At 47.6% G+C, this 21,216-nt stretch overlaps 1 protein-coding gene across 1 annotated transcript in view; it reads left to right on the plus strand.

Moving 5' to 3' along the window:
• CTNNAL1 (catenin alpha like 1) overlaps nucleotides 1-21,216 on the plus strand; it is a 92,783-nt gene that overhangs the window by 11,791 nt on the left and 59,776 nt on the right. Inside the window, exon 2 of the mRNA XM_056862936.1 lies at nucleotides 20,629-20,818. Within this exon, the coding sequence (XP_056718914.1) occupies nucleotides 20,629-20,818 (190 nt within the window). The remainder of the gene's footprint in view (nucleotides 1-20,628; nucleotides 20,819-21,216) is intronic.

Below are 21,216 nucleotides of genomic sequence, written 5' to 3' on the forward strand. Positions count from 1 at the left end.
GTGGCAATTGGGTGCCCCAAGGCTAAGGTTGGGTTTGGCCCTCTGGGCATCCCATTTCCAAGTGGTTTGCTAACAGAATTAGCTGCTGATTCGGGGCAGTAGAGGGATTTTTGTGTAGTAAGTATTTATGGAAGAAGAAGTAGCGTTTCCATGGCCCCCGTCTTACTGGCTTCACATGTCCATTACCCCCAAAATGTTTACAACTCTTTCTGTAATCTGGGACAAAACCGCAACAAATATTTCTGAATAATTGTGGGGGAACCGTCCTAACTACCCACCGTGAGCAGAGTTGCACAGCCTGCATCCCCTTTTTGGGCAGAGGAAATAAACGTTGCAAGTTGAAGCAGAACTGTGCATTTTGGATTGATGTACATGATGAGGGGGTGGATTTGTGGTGTGTGTGTGATTCTGTGAGATTTACAGTACAATCCTACTTGGTTCCTTGATTACTTGGTTTCAGTGGGCTCTGCCTGGGGTCACCCCCCCGTCACGTGTCCTAGCTGTGAGCAGCCTAGCTGTGTTGAGGATTTCAGCCTTTTTGTGAGTGTGTATCATACATATGGGTGCTTTCCCATATAAATAACAGCATTGAAATTTGGGATGTTTAGTGCAGAATTTCAGCTTCCTCTCTGTTCTGTGTATGGATAGCATCAAACTGGTTTAAATCTTGAGCTGTTTTAAGTTTCCTTTGCTGTGAACTGCACTTAGGCTAACTGAGCACTTATGCTTTTTAAATATAAATACACATAGACTTAATCTGTCAGGTATGCAGCTAACTAACAAATTTAACTCTTGGTAATATTAATACCACTTGAAGGAGTTTCGAAGCTTGAGGCTCTGGGGGAAGAGGCCGTGGGTGCTGGAATGCCAGGGGGCGGGTGACTCTTTCAAAGGGAACCACAGTGAGGTTCAATGCAGTATAACATTAGTCACTAAAAATGAAGATGTGTGTTTTTAAACTATAGGAAATTGAACAAAACGAGTTCCTTTTGACTCTCAGCAAGAAAGGGGGACTATGTAGTAAATACCGTATTTTCCGGCGTATAAGACGACTGGGCGTATAAGACGACTCCCAACTTTCCCAGTTAAAATATAGAGTTTGGGATATACTCGCCGTATAAGACTACCCCTCTTCCAACGCACTCCAAATAAAAATTAAAAATAACCTCCTGCTCCGCTTCCCCCTCCCTGGAAGGACGGGGGGTGGGAAGGGGACGGGAAGGGCTTTCCCCGCGCGGCTGCTTGGACCGGGATGGGGGGGGAGAGGCACAAAGGCAGGCGTGGCGGCCGTCACGGGGACGGAGAAGGGGGGTTCCTGCGGCGCCCATGTGGGGAGGGGGATTCTCCTTCCTTTTCCTCCCAGCTTCTGGAGCAGGGGTCCTCAAAGGGCTTTTTTCCAGCCCGGGAACCGAAAAAGCCAGTCCCCCCTTGCCCCCCTCCCCAGAGCTTTTCTGGGCTTCCTGGCCGCGTGCGCCCAGCCGGAAGCCTCCCTCCCGCCCCAGTCGCCCCCTTCCCTGCTCCCTCTCCAACCCCAAACCCCCTTTTCTGGGCGAGCGAGGCATCTTGCCGCCTCGCATGCCACCCAGTCGCCTCCTTCGCCCTCTCCCTCCCACCCTCCCCGGCCCAAAACCTCCTTTCCTGGGCGCACGAGACGTCTTGCCGCCTCTCGCACCGCCCAGTCGCCCCCTTCGGCCTCTCCCTCCCAGGCCCGAAATCCCCTTTCCTGGGCCCGGTCACCCCCTTCTCTTCCGCAGCACGCCCCACCGGGAGACTTCTCCCATTGCCTAGCTTTGTGGCTGGGCCTGGCCTCCTCGAGCTCCATGCAGAGGCGCCTGGTCCTTCGGGGCCCTCCACGATGCAGCCCAACATGGCCCTGGCATTCCTGTTTTGGCTGCAGTCGGGCAGCGTTCTCACGGCTCGGGGCTCTCTCTCCTCCCGGGGGTATCCTTGTGGCCTGGAGGTAATTGTAAGGGACCCTTGGGGGGGGGGTGCTGGGCATATCTCCAGGGAGAAGAAGAAAAAGACTTGTGGCCATTGATGCATGGGAGGTTTTGCCTTGGATTTGCCACTCTCCAGATGCACATTTTCCCCATCCGAATTCTCAGAACTCAAAAGTAAGCTCCCCCACCCCCAGGCAGAGTTTGGAGAATTCAGATGGGGAAAATGTGCATCTAGAGAGCGGCAAATCCAAGGCAAAACCTCCCGTGCATAAATGGCCTTGGTTTTTACATGCTGACTTTCTCTACCACTAAAGGGAGACTCAAATTGCCTTACAATCCCCTTCCCATACCCTCCCACAACAGACGCCCTGTGAGGCAGGTGGGGCTGAGAGAGCTCTAACAGAGCTGTAACTTGCCCAAGGTCAGCCAGCTGGCTTCGTGTGTAGGGGTGGGGAAACCAACCTCCGCTTCTCACGTGGAGGAGTGGGGAATCAAACCCGGTTCTCTAGATCAGAGTCCCTGCTCCAAACCGCCACTCTTAACCACTACATTTGTAAGGCACAGGCGCTTGCCGCAGACTCCAGCCTCTTTATTCCCCATTAACTCGCCTCTGTGCGTGTGTGCGGAGAGGGCAAGGGAGGCTGGGGCAGGGGCGAGGCTGCGCCTGCCGCAGAGCGAAGGGGAAAGATCTGGGCTCGGGAGGAGGATGCTTTTCAGGAGAGCCCCCTCGCGCCGCTTCCTCCTCCTCCTCTCCCGCACACGCGGGGAATTTTTTCATATTTTTTTCAAACTATAGTCCGGCCCCCAACAGTGTTTGAGGGGCAGTGAACTGGCCCCCTGTTAAAAAAGTTCTGGAGCCTTCAGGAGAGGCGCTTCGTGGCTTAACGGCCCCTTCCCCCCCCTTGGGATCTTGCACGTGGCAAATGGAGGAGAGGGAGAGAAAGCAGAACGCCCCTCTTCGCCATTCAAAGCGGCTTAGTGGCAGGGGACGGTCTGCTGATCACCAGGCTGGAGCATGGCACGGCTGCAGTTGCGACGCCGGAGCGGGTGGGCAGGAGCCAGGAGGCGGAGAAGGACGCGGGGAGAGTGGCCGCCCCAGCCCCGGCCAGCCAGCCACCTGCCTGCCTTGCGCTGCCGCCGGAGCGCTGCCGAGCGCTTCCCTCCGTGCGCCCCGGCGCGCCTGGCTCCGACTCCCAGCCGGGCAGCGACCACCCTCGCCGGGCTCGCCTCCCCTCCCTCCTCCGGCGGACATGGACATTCTCCAGTCCGGCTCGGAATTCAGCACCCGCCCTTATATACCCGGCGTATAAGACGGCCCCCGACTTTTGAGGAGATTTTCCTGGGTTAAAAAGTCATCTTATACGCCGGAAAATACGGTAAATAAAAAATGTGCAGCTCACTCTGTTGTCATTTTCCCAGGTATAGAATCCAAATTTTGGCAATCATTATTAAGTGCATGCAATTCTCTCTTATAGTATTATTTCACTGTTTATAGAATATCCCAGAGCCACACTTCTTTGTATTTCCAAAAAAAACTTGTCTAATTGAAAGAAAATTGGATCATAAATATCCTGGAATTGCATTGTGTGTCTCAGATGCTTCTCCAAGCCCGTCTGGCAGCAAGGGTGGCCGGCCTTGGGAGGAACAGCTCCTCTCCCCTTAGCAACGTTACCTCATGGAGCCACAGCGGGGTGTTGGGTGCTCTGGAATTTGGGGTGATGACGGAGAATGGCAGGCTTCTGGTGCCCACGGTGCCAACTGAAGCACCCTGTACCATCAGCCTGCCCCAGAATCTGTGGCAGACGTGCAGAGGTTCCACCACTGATCGATTGGTGCAGAATTTTAAAAAAATATTTTAATTCATTTGTACCCCATCTTTCTCCCCAATGGGGACCCAAAGCAGCTTACAACATTCTCCCCTGCTCCATTTTATCTTCACAACAACCCTATGAGGTAGGTTAGCTGAGAGTGTGTGACAGGCCCAAGGTCACCAGGCGAGTTTCTATGGGAGAGTGGGGATTTAAACCTGCGTCTCCCAGATCCTAGTCAAACACACTTAAGTTTCCTGAAGTGTGGCAAATATGAAGTGGCGAGGCGCACATTTGCTAGACTTCCCCTCATCACTGTTGTCTCTGTATACTTTGCATAGCTGTGAGTGGCAGTTAAGCCGGGGCATTTTTTGTACAGGCTGAAGTTGCTTTTGCATTGAAAGTGGACTACTGAAGGCCCTGATAACAACACATGAACATGGGAGCTGCACACAAAGCGTGGGGGCTGATTTCGTGCTCTATGCAGTTTATACCACATTATCTGAGAATGTGTATTAGTTACCCTTGTACGTATTAGTTACCTTTTTAAAATGCACACACGCTCATGTTTTCTCTCATCCCTTTCTTTTAAGTTAATGGGTCTAATTTGTTGAATATAGTTTTAATGCAATTTGTCCTTTATATCCCTAAGAGAACCATCCTTTAATTTTCAGTCTTCGGTGCAGCCCCACATGTGGGACTGCGCCTGCGCGCAGGCCTGCCGCCGGAAACTTTTATTAGCCTCAAACCTCTAATTGGGGATGCCCCTCCCCTTGATGCACGGACCGGCCTCGCACCGAACCGCGTGCTCCTGGGCGGGGCATCCCCTCCCTCCTCAGTTCCTTCTTTGCCGCCGCCGAGAACGGAGCTTTTTCCTGACCTCAGACTTTCTTCTTCGAGATTACTTTTGATTTGTGAATTCTTCACTCCGGGCTGCCACTCAGGGCCTCCTGACCAGCCCTCGTCTAGTTCTTCTTCAACCGTATCCAGAGAGACAAGTGATCTCCTGTTGCCTCGGTCCCCTCGGTCACGTGCCGAGGGCCGGTATGGCTACTGAAATGCCCTTCAAGCTTTGTCCTCAGTGCGCCACAAAAATCCCGCACATGGACCAGCATCTTGCCTCGGTCCCCTTGGTCGCGTGCCGAGGGCCGGTATGGCTTCCAAAATGCCCTTCAAGCTTTGTCCTCAGTGCGCCACAAAATCCGCACACGGACCAGCATGATCTGTGCTTACTTTGTTTGGGTGAGAGACATAACGTTTCGGCATGTAACATATGCCAAATATTCTCCACCCGGGCTCGCAACGCCCGTGCCGATCGATTGAATGCAGAGCTGGGAAAAAAGCCCTGATGGCTCCGTCCCCATCAGCCAGCTCCAGGACGCTGCGAGGCGCACTGTCCGCCTGTTCGGCCCTGATCTCGCCGACGCCCGGATCCAGCTCAGATCCGAGACCTTCGGATCCGTCCCCTCAGTCGGATCCAACGCATGTCCCCAAGAAGCACAAGCAAAATCCTCCAGCCGCCCGGTTTTTCCAAGCAGGCTACACCCACGCAGGCGATCTCGGATCCGACGATCCTTGAGACAGCACCACTCCCAGTACACTCGGGCTTCCCGCTCCAGTGTTTCTCCGATGTTGAGCTGGAACCGTTGGCGGACCCTCTCCTATCCTCGGATTCGACCCCGTCGGATCCGAAGAGAGCTGCACAACCCCACTCTGCTCCTACTACTAACCCATTTTCTCCAGCACTGGTACAAGATTGGATGGCATTTTGCCGGTACAAGCAAATCAGTCTGCAAGGCAAACTGCTCGCCCTCAACACCCCGCAGCTGAATTAACCCTTTACTCCCCTTACTCAATGGAGCCCTAAGACTGACTCAGAGCCAGATGAATCAGAAGCAAGAGCTTCAGTGGACAGCTCAGAGGGCATCTCTGATCCCTCTCCTGATGAGTTGGTGGGGGATACTAAAGCTTTCTCACCCTCAGAGGACCTAAGACTGAGGACTGCGCAAATGATCCGGATGGCAGAGGCATTGGATATCAACATTTCCACATCAGACAACAAGCCTAAAGATAACATACTCAACCGTCTATATCCGGATTCACCAGGCATTGCAGCCTTCCCCATCCTGGAAGGTTTATTTCACCAGATCGGTTTGGAAGAAACTAGCTTCTTCCCCCCTCCATCCAAGAAAATAGAAAATCTCTATAGGGTCAAGCCGGACTCTGCAGAGTTCCTAATGGTTCACCCCCCCCCCATCTTCTATAGTTATGGGGGAAATGCAATCCAGACAGGGGGAAGGCCATCACTCCACCCCTATGGACAAAGGGAGCAGGAGAATAGACTAGCTAGGCAGACGGGCGTACACCTCAGCAGCTTAAGCTTCCGTATTGCAAACTATCAAATGACCTTGGGGGGCTATCAACTTTCCCTATGGGAAAAAGTCACCCCTCATCTAGACCTCCTACCCGAGAGGTCCAGATCCACCCTAAAGCTCATCCAAGCGGAAGCAATCCGCTTGTCCAAACAAGAGATTAGCGCAGACCAGCACGCTGCCGAGCTTGCGGCCAGGTCTATGGCCACAGCGTTTTCCTTGTGAAGCCACTCCTGGTCACGCACCACTGCCCTCCCCTTAGATACGAGATCGCAAATAGAGGATCTTCCATTCAAAGGTGATGCTCTGTTTGCAGCAGGGACAACCTAGTTCCTGACTAACATCGAAAAAGATCGCCAGACAGCAAGATCACGCGGCATCACTCCCTCTTTCCAAATTCAACGAGAGAGATTCCAGCCCCGTTACCAGAGCTTCGGGACACCCTTCCATAAGAGTCAACGGTACTAAAGATACCAGCCATATCCTCCACAGAGAAAGTTCCATCAACAGCCCAACCAATCCGGGCAATGCAAACATAATTTTAAGCAGAGGCCCACTACTTGCTCCTCGCACAAGGAGCAAGGGCAACCCAACCAGAGGTTCTGACTACCTGAGACGACCACTCAAGAGGAATTTCCTTTCCTGGAGAGACTGGCCAGATTTGCTGAAGCCTGACATTCCATTTGTTCGGACTTTTGGGCACTCAGAGTCATTTTGGAGGGCTATCGCCTGGAGTTTAAGGCTCAGCCCACGTGTTCTCCCACTAGTTCTGCACGGGACAACCCTTTTCCAGAGTTTGCCTCCCAGTTATAAGAGCTCCTGCTGAAAGACACTATTCAAGGAGCTTTCCCAACATGTTTTGGTTTTTTCTCCAGAATTTTTATGGTGGAGAAAGAGGATGGAGGCTCCAGACCTATTATTGACCTCCGAGTCCTTAATAAATGTTTACGGATTTCTAAATTCTGTATGGTCTCACTGTCTTCTGTGATGGAGCTCATTACCCCCAAAAGATAGCCCAACTACCTTGTCGTCCTCTCTTGAGCTGGTGCTTTCCACATGTGACAGGCTGGGTCTCATGGTTAACCTAAAGATGTCCAAGCTGACACCTTCTCCACAGGCTCAGTTCATAGGAGCGGTGCTAGACCCTAACCGGGGAAGAGCTTCCCTACCCCAAGAAAGGGTAATAGCAATCAAACGCATGGTGCAACACTTTACAAGGTGTAGACATCAACCGGTTATTTCCATCCAGAGATTGTTAAGCCTTATGGCTTCCACTACAACTGTCACCCCCTTCGCTAGATTGCAGATGAGGGGTCTCCAAAACTGGTTTCTACAAGCTTTGATTTCGCCGTCACTCACAGTTACATAGGCTCTCCATCCCTAGGAGAATCCTAAGATCTTTGCAATGGTGGCTCTCTGAGTCTAATCTCCTAAGGGGTATTCCCTTTAGCTACTGGAACCCTGATTTCACCCTAACCACTGACGCCTCCCTGGAGGGTTGGGGGGGCATTGTGGCGATATGTCCATACAAGGGAGGTGGGATGTCAGCGAGTCATCCATATATATTAACCTGTTAGAATTACGGGCTGTACGTTATGCACTTACCTCCTTTACACATTTCCTTTGGGGGCCAAGGACTCTCCTTCAATCCGACAACACCTCCACTGTGTATTACATCAACAAACAAAGGGGCTCCGGATCCATACCATTGTGTTTGGAGGCACAGAGAGCCTGGCAGGTGGCTCTCTCAAATGACATTCACTCGAGGGCGATACACATAGCTGGAGCACACAACACCTGGGCGGATTCCCTCAGCAGGAGATTCCTTTCGAATCACAAATGGGAGCTTCAAGAGTTGTTTCTTCAGCCGATCTTTCAGGATTGGAGGGTCCCTCAAGTCGACCTGTTCGCCACCAGAGAGAACAGGAAGGCGGAGCAAAATTTTGTTCCCTAGTGGGGAACGACCCGGGGTCCTTAGGGGATGTCACTTGGTCTGGCACCCTTTTTATGCCTTTCCACCCTTCCCTCTGCTAGCGAGGGCTCTGAGGAAAATCAGAGCAGACAACACCTCGTGCATCCTGGTAGGCCCTCTGTGGCCCCGACAGATCTGGTTTTCGGAACTTAAGCATTTAGCAGGAGGGAACTACAGAACCTTCCCCAGACACCCAGGATTGCTCAGGTGGGGCAATCTCAAACACCACGATGTGAACAGACTACATTTTGGCAGTTTGGAGGGTGGAACCCAGCCAGAGACGGGCTTTTTCCTCCCCAGTAAAGGAAATGATTCTTCAAGCCAGAAAACCTTCCACACGTGATTCTTATGATAGAAAGTGGGAGAGATGTCACAGATGGTCCCAAGTCTCGGGGGCTGTCTCCCTTTCCCTGCCCCCTCCCACGTAATTTGGATTACCTGTTGGAATTGACCTAGACGGGTCTCACAGTATCTTCTGTACAGGTACATTTAGCCGCAATTTCGGCCTTTCATGATAAGATAGAAGGGTACACATTTTTCTCTAACCCCCTCTTCGCGTGTTCCTAAAGGGGCTCAATAATTTGTTTTTTCCCAATATACAAGCTGACCCCTCAGTGGTTCCTCTCCCTGGTACTGGCCAAGCTCATGCTACCCCATTTAAACCCTTGGTTCACGTACATTTGTCTCTACTTTCAATCAAGGTGGCATTCTTAGTTGCTGTCACACCTACCAGAAGGGTTGGTGATCTGGCTGCCCTTAGGGTAGATAGTCCTTCCTCAAGGTGTACAACGAGGGAGTGGTCTTGCACCCCAGCCTCAAGTTCAACCCAAGGTGGTCTCTAGCTTTCACATGACTCAAGACCTGGTACTCCCAGTTTCTTCCCGATCCCGGCTTCTCCAGATGAGAAGACCCTCCACACCCTGGATCTTAAGAGGGCCATCCTGTACTACATTGATAGAACAAAACACTTCAGGAAGTTTAAATCCCTCCGTATTTGCTACCAGGGTCCCAAAAAGGGAAAGCCAGCATCCCCCCAGTCCATAGCTAGATGGGTGGTCGTAGCTATAAGACTCGCTTACGAAGACGCGAGCAAGACATGCCCTTTAGAAGTCCAAGCCCACTCTACCAGAGCCCAGGGCTCTTCTGCTGTTCTTCACAGACAGGTTCCCATCCGTGACATCTGTAAGGTGGCGACGTGGTCAAACGAGGACACGTTCATCAGACACTACGCCTTGGACCTACAGGCAAGAAGAGGTGCTGAAGTAGGAAAGGCGGTCCAACCATTGTTCTCCTAGATCGACACCCACCTCCAGATGGGGTAAGCTTGTTAAAATCCCACATGTGGGGCTGCACCGAAGACTGAAAATGAAAACAGAGTTGCACTTACCTGTAACTGCTGTTCATTGAGGTCTTCGGTGCAGACACACATCCCTCCCTCCAACCCCGCTGTCGACCTAAAAAAAAAAAAAAAGGAAAGAAACGAGAGAGACAACAAGAACATAGCAGAGATGTAAGATTATCAGGCTGAAGACATGTTGCCACCGGGCACATAAGGGCCTACTATCCGCTGATTTACAAGCGTCGGTGGCGGGCGAGGAACTGAGGAGGAAGGGGAGGCCCAACTCAGGAGCACGCGGTGGGTTCGGCGCGAGGCTGGCCCGCGCATCAAGGGGAGGGGCATCCCCAATTAGAGGTTTGAGGCTAATAAAAGTTTCCGGCGGCAGGCCTGCGCGCAGGCCAGTCCCACATGTGTGTCTGCACCGAAGAACCCAATGAACAGCAGTTACAGGTAAATGCAGCTCTGTTTTTCACCTGCTTCTGTTACGACTGCTAAGATCAGTGAAGGGTGGCACAGCCAAGAGGTCATTATTGTGCCGAAAGCCCGAGAGTTGGGGCCAAACCAGTTGGGGCAAAAGTTTGAAGGAAAAACATATAGTTACATATTCATTTAAAAGTCTTTTACTGCCAGATCTTGTATCTAAAGAATATGAAAAAGCAAAATGATCCCATCACCACTAAGTAAATATGTAGTTTGAGTAGTGTTAGCTATGGTTCATAGTATAATTTCAGCACACAATTTTTAAAGGATGTAAATCATCTTACTCAGGTGTATATCTGAGTTATAATTTTTCTGAAATGCCCACAGATACTGCGTGCTTTAGAGAGACCACTGATTTTTCTCAGTGATTAATTGTTTTTTCGTCCTAGCATAGGCTCGATTAAATATCAAAACAGGCTTTGTGGTTTTGTGCTGTTTCCTCCTGGTCACAAATGATCAGCCCTTTTCTACTGTTCTAGAATGGGAAGTCCCACATTGAGTGTAATTTTTTTGGCTGAGTGCCTGGAGGGCTGGGGTGTGTTCAGTGTACACAGGATTTAAATCTGACCCTTCAGTGGGATGACTGGGGCATCCGTTCTGTTGTTCGCGGGTAGACAGAAGAAGCTGGAGGGTAAGAATTTGGAGCAGATGGGTTCAGAGTGTTCCTGCTTTGCCTGGAAGAAACATAACTCTGCTACTTCCTCCTTGGGTTGCTGCCAACCTGACCCTTCCGCACTGTGGCTAGTAGACGTTTTAAGGAGAATGCTTCTCCTTCCCTGTAGAAAACTATATAAACTGTTGGGAGAAGATAAGGACATTTCTTTCAAAGTACAGGAATGGGTTGTCAGAAGGAGAAGTTAACGCTCTCCCAAAACATATTGCTAAATTGGAGGACACATACATTCTCTGTAAGAGGTCATTGCAAGAGAAGTGAACGGGAAAAACTGTATTTTAGACAAGCCTTGCGGGGGGAGACAGTAATTCTGAGGCTGAAAAAAAATCCATTCTCACTATGTTATTTCCATTCCGATGTACTTTGGCTCTTCTGGGCCCTGTAAGATGTTTGGCAGTCTTAAAGAGGAAGACCCGGCTCCTCCCCTTCCTGTGTCGCGAGTGCTGCGGAGGTTGGGGGCAGGGAGATGACAGCCTCAAATGATCCTCTGTGGCCTTTTCTTGACTGTAATTTGGTTGTTGTTCTCTTTCCCTGCTGCCTTTCCCTGCAGCTCAAGGCTTGAGATAGCAACAGACCATTTAACACACTTGTCAGTTCGAATGTTTCCTACGGGCTTCCCGGAGTCTTGCTAATTTCACTCTGTTGGTGGTTCTTAATTGCATAAGCAGCAGTGGAACCACTGAAGAATCACTGGGCGCCTGCTCTGATGGAAACTGTTGCTGCCCTCAACCATAGGCCTGGCGGAACATCTTGGTCTTACAGGCCCTGCGGAACTGAGTAAGATCCCGCAGGGCCCTGGTCTCATCTGAGAGAGAGTTCCGCTAGGCCAGGGCTGAAAAAGCCCTGGCCCTGGCTGAGGACACCAGACATTTCACGGGCTGGGAACCACCAGTACGTTTGCTTCTGCTGAGCATAGTGCTCTCTGGGGGGCGTATCAGGAGAGGTGGCCCTATAGATAACAAGGGTTCCAGACCGTTTAGGGCTTTAAGGGTTAAAACCAGCACCTTGAACCTCATCCGATATTCCAGTGGGAGCCAGTGCAGTTGGCGGAGCACTGGCTGTCTATGAGCTCTCAGCAGGGTCTCCATAAGGACCCTCGCTACTGCATTCTGAGCCAGATGGAGCTTTTGAATCAGTCTTGAGGGCAGCCCTATGTAGAGCAAGTTACAGTAATCTAGCCTGGAGGTGACCGTCGCATGGATCACTGTGGCTAGGTCGGGGCGGGAGAGGTGTGGCACCTGCTGCCTAACCCAGTGGAGATGGTAAAAGTCTGACTGGGCTGTGGCTGTGACCTTAGCCTTCATGGACCAGGAGGCATCTAGGATTACACCCAGGCTCTTGACAGCGGGAGCAGGTGTTGGTTGCATGCCGCCAGGAGCTGGTGCATCTTCTCTAAGCTGCCCCGACCCAGCCACAGGACCTCCATCTTTAATGGATTTAGTCTCAGAGCTTCCCCTTGATGTTGCCTCTTGGAACTGGTATTCAGAGGTTTGCTGCTTCTGAATGTGGAAGTTCCCTTTAGTCCCCATGGCTAGTAGCCACTGATAGACCTCTCCTCCATGAATCTGTCTAATCCCCTTTTAAAGTTGCCACTGATACACCTCTCCTCCATGAATCTGTCTAATCCCCTTTTAAAGTTGTCTACACCTTTGGCTGTCATTACATCCTCTGGCAGTGAAGTCTATCTCCACCTTACCTTTCTTATAAGCTTTAGTATGGTTCTTTTTTTCTTTTTAAATTTTTTATTATATAAGTCGGGTACAGAAGGAAAATGGGGAAGGGAGAAAATATGAGCATCAAACGTATGGTAACAGAAAAACTGAAGATAAAAAATTCTAACACAGAGCAGGCAGGTAACGTTGCCATAATTTTTCATCGCTTGGGCAAGTTATATAAATAACATATACAGAAAATAATCACTATCTATATCTGGTTAATGTGTTAACAAGCCTAATGATTATCTATAAATAAAATTAGAATTACATCATAATACAACTGAAATCTCATCTTTCACTTTCTTGTTTTTAACTGTGAGCCTCTACATACTTATAAAATGATTTCCATGTCTCATAACGCTGCTCAAAAAAAGTATCATTATGAGTATTTATCATATTGGTCATTTTTGCCATAGTGGTGTATTCCATTAATTTGTCCTTCCATTCTTTTGTATCTGGAATGAGTGATAGTGTCAGGCGTTTACCTGCAGTATCCCATAAGCAAACCCACTCAGGCAGGTGTTCCTGAAGCAGTATACTTTATTAGGAGCAAAAAGGTAAATATAAGAACTGACTGTATAGAAACAGAGGAAGGCTGCTAATGACCCCAATAGGGAAAGCATAAGCTTAAAAGCACTTTAGTCACAACATTAAAACAGTGAGATAAAACCAAGATTAGAGTTCTCATGAAGCGTAGACCAACCAACTAGGCAGCTGCGGGAAGCTGGACAGAGGGAAGTGTACACAGTATTTACAGGCATGTGAACCAAGGTCTTTTGACACGGAGCCAGAGCCAGGCCTGAACCAGCAGTGGCCTGACATTCTGCCCCCCCCCCAAGGCCCCCTCCCCAGCTTCTCCCCAGGATGGGGTCTATGGGGGTAGGCATCATGGAATTGTTGAACCAGTCGAGGGGCAGCTACATGGTGTTCGGCCACCCACACATCACGTCCTGGACCTAAGTATTTCCAACGGACCAGGTAGAAGAGCACCCCCCTGTCAGCGTTTGTAGTTAGTTTAGTTGCCACCCCGCCACAAGTGAACACAGCAGAGTCAGCACAGTTTATATTAGTGCTATTTATTTTGTATAGTGTCAAGGTGCTCCGCCAGCAAACTCCTTTCTCACAACCCACACTATATACAAGTATCATACAGTTATATATTACTGGCTCAGCCTACCAGCCAATCAACTGATAGCTGCCCAGTTACCAAGTCATTCTTGTTCAGACCAGTTTTTCTGCACGGTCAGTGCTCTGTCATGTGACTATAGCTGTCACCTAGCTGTCACATAGATTATTACAATCTTACAGTCTGCAGTCTCATATATGCCAACACTCCTCCTAGACCAAAGCAGTAAGCCCCAATGATTGTCTGAATTTTATAACCTTTTCTGCAGGTAAACATTTAGTAAATACATCAGCCACGTTGTCACTAGATACACAATGTTTCAATAACATAAACCCATTGTTCACAGCTTCCCTGACATTCTGGTACCTGATGTTGATATGTTTGCTTCTGGTTCTTATACCTTGATCACCTGCTAACTGCTGTGCCGCAGTACTGTCACAATATACACTTCAGGCGAATCCCACCTTAGATGTAAATCTATTAACTGTTGATGCAACCATTCTAACTGTATTACACAGTCACTGAGTGCAGAGTATTCTGCCTCACAAGTACTAGTAGACACCTGGGTTTGCTTAAAACCACTTTAGTCACAAGAGTAAAACAGTGAGATAAAACCGAGATAAGAGTTCTCATGAAGCATAGACCAAACAACTAGGCAGCTGCGGGAAGCTGGACAGAGGGAAGTGTACACAGTATTTACAGGCATGTGAACCAAGGTCTTTTGACACGGAGCCAGAGCCAGGCCTGAACCAGCAAAGGCCTGACAGAGTCATGTCAAGGGATCAGGCTGAAACAGCAATGGCCTGACAGATAATTTCCATTTCCTCGCTAAAACCACCCTCGGAGTGGTGGTGGCATATTTTAATATTTCTTTGAATCGTGTGGGAAGTTCTACAAGTGAGATACCTAGCAGCATATTTTTGGCATCAAAAGGGCATTTCTGCTGAAACATCTTTTGGAGTTCTTGATGGATGTTTCTCCAATATATCTGTAATTTTGGACAGGTCCACCATACATGATAAAAAGAACTGTCTGGTGCATCACATTTCCAATAAGCAGCTTGACTAGTCTTATTCATCTTTTTTATCATATTGGGAGTAAGATACCATCTGTAGAACATTTTGTACCAGTTTTCCCGAACTTCTTCACTGGCTGTAAATTTCAATTCTGTGGTACATAAAACTTCCAATTTCTCCATTGGTATCATTTTGCCATAGTTCTGCATCCATTTGATCATGTCACTGTTTACCTGTTCCATTTCAGTTTCATATCTTAGTAATAATTTGTAAATCCTTCCAAACAGATGATCTTGATGTTTGGTTATCATAGTTTCGAATTCTGTTGGAGGTCTCAAAACTGCCGGTTTGTCAGGAGCAAGCCAGGGGGATGGTATGCGGTAGTGCGATTGTGCTGCTCCCAGGGGCTGTTGTGCTGTTCTGTTCAAGGCCAATCTGTGCCCCATGTTTAGTCTTCATAGATTCCCATACTGTGGGAATTGCCAAGTGCTCCTTCCTGCCTCTGGGAGGGGGGTTGTCTAGGTTACCAGTTATCTCCTGTTGCTTTTCCATATCTGCTCTGCACCTTGCCTTTGCCCCTTACTAGTGTCCTTTTGAATATGGCTTCTGTAACCTGTCGATTCTAACCAAATAAAACTGCTTTCCTGGACTTGCCGTCTGCTGGAATCTGTTTATGGTTTTACCGCAGGGCTAGAGCTTACACGGTTTTAAAACAGTCCTCTTTAAGCCTGGATCTCAGTTGAAGATATGTCAACCAATTTAGATCTTTTCTCTCCCTTTTCAGAACAGACAATTGTTCGATTTCCCCCAGGTCGTCAATCATATCTTGATATGTAAAATAATCACCACTTTTCATTGTGGCATGGTAGGTTTCCATGGGGGACATTATTATGGGTGGAAAGCTCTAGTATGGTTCTGTTGGAGGCTGGACTAGATGGAATTTTGGTGGGATCGCTTACAAGCTGCTGTTATCCTTCATTTGTGCAATTTCGGCAGTGTTGCTGTTCATTAAAAGAAAAAAATGTGGAGGAGAACTAGAGAATGCATGAGGAGTGCACCCTGTGACATTTTCACTGGAGATTTGGTAAAAAAAAATAACAGGAAGACAGTGACAGGACGATGGTGGGACTGAAATCCTGGTCAGGAATTCCTGTGAGGACAGCGGCCTCAAGGTGAGCACAGGCACGAGACAGGACGTGGCACAGGGTGCAGGGGTCCAGCTCTAAGTTCAATTTAATGATGTATCAGCATTAAACCAAAACCAGTGACCAGTTGCTAAAGAGAAGGATCACGTTCAGTTGCAGTTGAGCATAGACAAATATGCTCCCTTTTGCTTATACTGTTTAGTGCACTAGAAAAATGTCTTAATTCTAAATTTAGTTGGTGGGGAGGAAGGGAGGAACCACCCTCCAATCTTAAATGTTTGTATGAGATTCAGAGGCTTTTTTATCGTGAACTAATAAGCGTGCTGACATAAACGATCACAGGAAGGTTTCAGATGTGCACTTGCTATAGTTTTCACTGAGGTTTTTAACCTTGTGTCTAAACCAGTGGTTCCCAACCTTTTTTTGACCAGGGACCACTAGGACTTTTTTGTTCAGTGCAGGGACCCCAAGGTTCAAAATAAAAATTCCGAGAATTTGAAAATAAACTTTAATCATAACTGTTAGTTAAACATTAAGCTTAGAATAATATTTGAATATATATATTTTATAATAGAGAACTTTTAATTGAAAATATTAATTTATTATGGGTTTATAACTTTGTTTCGTGGACCTTAATTTAGTTCTCACGGACCCCTGGGGGTCCACGGACCCCTGGTTGGGAACCAGTGGTCTAAACTGTACCCCTTCAGGCCACAGGTGGGGCTTGTATGATGCTGGGGGGGAGTTTTGGGGAATCCTAAAAGTTTAATTCTGTGTGGCACTAGCATAAGAAGCTGGTGGAAGGGGATATCGCTGGCCTTCCACAACCAGCTGCTGGCAACCCTTGAAAAGATGGTTGAAAGTATGGAAATCGAAGCCGAGACCGTCAGAGTTAAGGAAACGTAAAAGTTGCTAAGATTCAGTTTATTGCAAAAAATCTTAAGATATTGAAAGGGTAACAAGAACATACAATTCTGTGATTTTGAAAAATGAAAGTGGTTGTATAGATAATGTACTAGGAACAATTAATTTAATTAAGCTGGTTTTGGCTTTTGTAAAAACTTATTTCTTGTATTCTTTTTTGGTTGTTATGTAAGATTGTTTTGAATTTTTCTTTTCATATATTGTTATATGTCGTCTGTAACTTAAATTTACCTCACTGTCTGGCCAACTAATCAGCTTTCTATCAATACCAGGAAAGCTGTATGCAGCCCATTTACAATTGAAACTTCGTAGTTGGAGCTACAACCTGAATACCTGGTCCGGAACAAATTGGCTTAAAAAAAAAAGGTTCATCTACATTACATCATGCATGTATCCTCTCTTGCTGACAAATGTACATCATATCCTGAGGGGAAATTGTTTACTGCTTTAATGGATCTCACAGTGGCCCTTTGATAACATCTCCCTCACAAGGCTTTGGAATAAACTGAATCAGTTGGGAACTCCCAAACAATTATTACATCTGATTGTTTCTTTACACACCTCAGCTTCCATGAGAGTAAAATGTCCCATAACTGATCATTTCTCAAATCTAGTTCTGGTTACAGAAGGAGTTAGACAGGGATGTATCATAGCCCCTGATCTATTTAATCTCTATCTTACATGATTTACCTAATAAATTGCAAGCCAACTATTTCCACACTACCAGTTTGGCTGCTCATTCAATACCAGTTTTTATGCAGACGACGCAGCCCTTCTTTCCTGCTCGAGGGTGGGATTAAGAGAACTTCTCCAAGCTTTTGCCTCGTACGGTCACGACAATCTGCTTTCTATTAATTATGCTAAATGAAAAATGTGTTATCAGAAATACCCATTACAACGGAAAGTAAATCACTGGGTTCTGGACGGGCATTGGACTGAGCAAGTGTCCAGCTTCAACTACTTAGGCTTCTACTTTGCCTCTTCCAATAAGTGGAAATCTCATTAGTTTCATCATCTTGAGTCTACTAAAGACCATTTAGCTGCAATTATGAGATTTTTCTATCATTCAGGAAGGCAATCTATTCCATTAGCTCTGGAAGTCTATAAGGCAAAAATTAGATCTTTTCTTCTTTACGGAGCCCCAGTTTGGTTTTCTACACTTTCCTCCAAAGTTGGGCCAGTCTCTGAACTCTCTCAGCCCCACCTACCTCACAAGGTGTCTATTGTGGGGAGAGGAAGGGAAGGAGATTGTAAACTGGTTTGATTCTCCTTAAAAGATAGAGAAAGTCAGCATATAAAACTAACTCTTCTTCTAATCTGTTTCTCTACAGAATTGTGAATATTAGAGAGTAGTGACTTGCCGTAATAGATCTGTTTGGTATCTGGCTCCCCTCTGTTTTGTCAAGTGGTGAGGACAATTTTACCATTATCCTGCTTGTCAGATTCTTGTTGAATTTGTTATATTGAGGCACAGTAAAATGAAGTATCCCGTTATGGACCTTGGGAGAAAGATTGCATTTTTGAATATTCCTGTATGTAAAAAAATCAGTTTCCTATCAAGTAGGAAGCCAGCACAGCAGGGAGAAAAATGGGCTAGGATGTGCCACTTGTAGGAAGTTCCTTTAGTGTGCAGCGTCTGTCAAAAATTGCCTTCCTCCCCTCTTCATTTGAAATGGTACATTCCACTCCACCATCTAATTCTGTCCTGTTTGTAGATCTTGCCTTATTTAAATGTGACCTTGATGGGCGAGGAGATTGCATGCGTGCTGTTTTGCATGTGCTCATCACTGCGTTTAAACTGGGCTCTGCTTTCTGTTCAGTCCTGCTCTGTCTGCAGTGTTAGTGTACTTTGCAAGGTGTAAAAAAGAGCCCCTAGTCAGATTGGGTTTCTTGATTCTTGTTTCTTACACCATCCTTTCATTTTACACCTGGAATGTGTTCTGTTTCTCTTTGGTACATTTTATCTTGCCCTCCATCCATGGGGCTTAGGGTAGCATACATGATCCCCCCTTCCCCATCTTATCCTGTGAGGGAGGCTGGGCTGAGAGAGGGTGACTGGCTCAATGTCACCTAGCAAGGTTCTGTGGCAGAATGGGGATTCGAACCGGGGTCTCGCAGATCCTAGCCAGACACTCTAATCTCTGGCTCTCCACACTATTAGCAAATTTGAGCCTTGAGTTTAGGAGGTCAGTGATTATCCCAAGATAACATCATATAAACAGGTCCTGACACCATTCGCTGGTCTCCTGCCACAGTGAAAGGAGACCTTGTTTGAAAGAAATCTTTGACTATTAATTTTAGCACGCATAACAAATAGTCTACTAGAAATACACGATCATCCATGTAAACTTGTAGCATGTGATTTTATTTATAGTAGGTATAAATATTTTGTTTTAACTAGGTTATGCGCTTTTTGGGTGTGTGCTGGACGCTTATATTCTGCTTCACTAATGATGTAGTTACTTGCTAAGAGGCATCCAAAATAGTATAGCTATGTAAAGCTGCTGTTCCATAAAACCTAAAAGAAACCATTCAAAATGACACAACCCCCCCCCACACACACACACACTCAGCATTTATGATGTTTTGAGTTTGGAGATTTAAATCTGGGGCTGGTTAATGTGGGGTAACTATTCATTTTTAATTGTTTGCACTCAACTTTACTTTATTTGCTTTGTTTGTAGTCTGTCTACAAAGTTTGTAGTCTGTCTACAAATCCAAGGTGGATTGCAGGATGTAACCAGTGCAGTCGGGCAGGCTAGAGTGGCCGATGAACCATACAGGAGCACTGAATCACAGAATTAGAGAACTACGTGATTGACAAGTTATCTTAGGCATGGTATACTATAACCAATATAGAGAGGGGATCACACAGTATCAGACAGTGATCCTGTTTGCTGTTTCATTCTACAATACAAACACAGCTAGATTCGAGTCCACAAGCACCTTAGAGACCAATGAGATTTTCAGGGTGAGCTTTCGAGAGTCAAAGCGCCCTTGATCAGACACGCCCTTGGTCAGACTCTCATAACGCTCATCCCACCCAAATTTTGTTGGTCTCTAAGGTGTTCCTGGACTCGAATCTAGCTGTTCTGCTGCAGACCGACACACTTCTCTACACAGAGGAGGAAGTTGTAAACACCTGAAGTAGCCATAGAGTTGGGTCCCGCTAGCTTCCTTCTGGCAAGAAGGAGCCTCCCGCAAAGGAAGATGCTCTTATGAGCACCTTACACCTTCTGCAGAAGGCCTTTGCTGGTAGAACCGAGCCGCAGGATCCAACCTATTGTTTGCAGCACCAAAAAGAGTTTCTTAAGGGCATTTGGTGAAGTAGATTGACTCTGACTCTTTGTAGGAAGGAATCTGGTTCATCAGATGTTCATAGTCCTGTTGATACCTGTCTTGTCTTAGGCCTGATGCATATCGTTGCTGTGCCTGGTGATCCTCTTTCTGCTCTGGAGTGGCAGATGTAGCCCCCTTTCCCTCTACCATGTGCAAGATGGAATGTGTGAAGCAAGTGCACCTTGCAGAAGTGTGACTTGAGGGGTGAATGTGATGCTACTCCGGCCTCTGTGTGGAGTGCCTGCTTTACAGATATGGTTGTTAGCACTGGATTGGGAAATTGAAGCAGATTTTGGGTTCAAACCTGGGAGGGTGGGTTTGGGGAGAGGAAGGACCTCTGTGGGTTTTAATGCTATAAAGGTTCATCCTCCAAAGCAGCCATTTTATCCAGGAGAAGTCACCTTGGTTGCTTGGAGATGAGTTATAATTCCAGGGGATCTCCAGGCCCCACCTGGAGGTTGGCAACCCTGATCACAGATAGCATTGTGTTGTTGAATGGGAAAGGCAAAAGCTCGTTCCTTTGCTGTCTGAAGAAAGCCATTCATTTGACAAGCATGTGGATCTGGTCTTAGTGGATTGCAGCCAAACCCCTTTGGCAGGTGGCAGGTGACAGGATCTGTTGTAGCGTGAACCTTCACTCAGGAAGGTTGTGAAAGGGAAATCGTTTCAGTTATTTTTTTCTTTCTTTTTGGATGTGGTCTTCAGTTGAACATCTTGGGTACGCTTCATGCTAAAAGTGCCTCTCGCACACATAATTAGTTTCATATCTTTGTGTACAGATAACCACGCTCATCAATCATAAGGATAAACCAAAGCGGTCAGAGAGGACTCTGAAAGTGATCCAGCGAGTGGGCCAGTCTGTAAACCTGGCGGTTGGGAGATTTGTGACCGTGGGTGAAGCGATTGCCCAGGAAAACCAGGAGCTGAAGGAGGAGATGGCTGCTGCCTGCATTGAAGCAAAGCTAGCAGGTGGGTTTGGAGGAGGCCAGGAGGATTGCAAGCCTCTTTGCAGTGAGAAGCCAGGGAGTTGGGGATCGCAGCCATTTGGGGGCCCATTGTTTTTTGCAATGGAGAGATGCCGTTTCAGTCCTTTGGATGTTTGGAGCGTTGTACCTCCCGTCCCATCCCCCTGCAGACAGGCCTTCCAAGCTTGGACTTCTGCTGTTTGCTGAAGTTGTCGGAGCAGCCAGTTAGTTAGAGGACAGTGTGTTCACCCAGAGGAAATGTGAGGCGACCTGGCTCCTCACCAGTTTTTGATGCTACAGTATAAGCCAGGGGTGGGGAACCTTTTTTCTGCCAAGGGCCATTTGCATATGTATAACATCGTTCGGGGGGGGCATACCAGGCGTAGATCTCCTGGTGTGTGG

The sequence above is a fragment of the Euleptes europaea genome, chromosome 17 (genome assembly GCF_029931775.1).
Source record: "Euleptes europaea isolate rEulEur1 chromosome 17, rEulEur1.hap1, whole genome shotgun sequence".
In the NCBI taxonomy this organism is placed as follows: Eukaryota; Metazoa; Chordata; class Lepidosauria; order Squamata; family Sphaerodactylidae; genus Euleptes; species Euleptes europaea.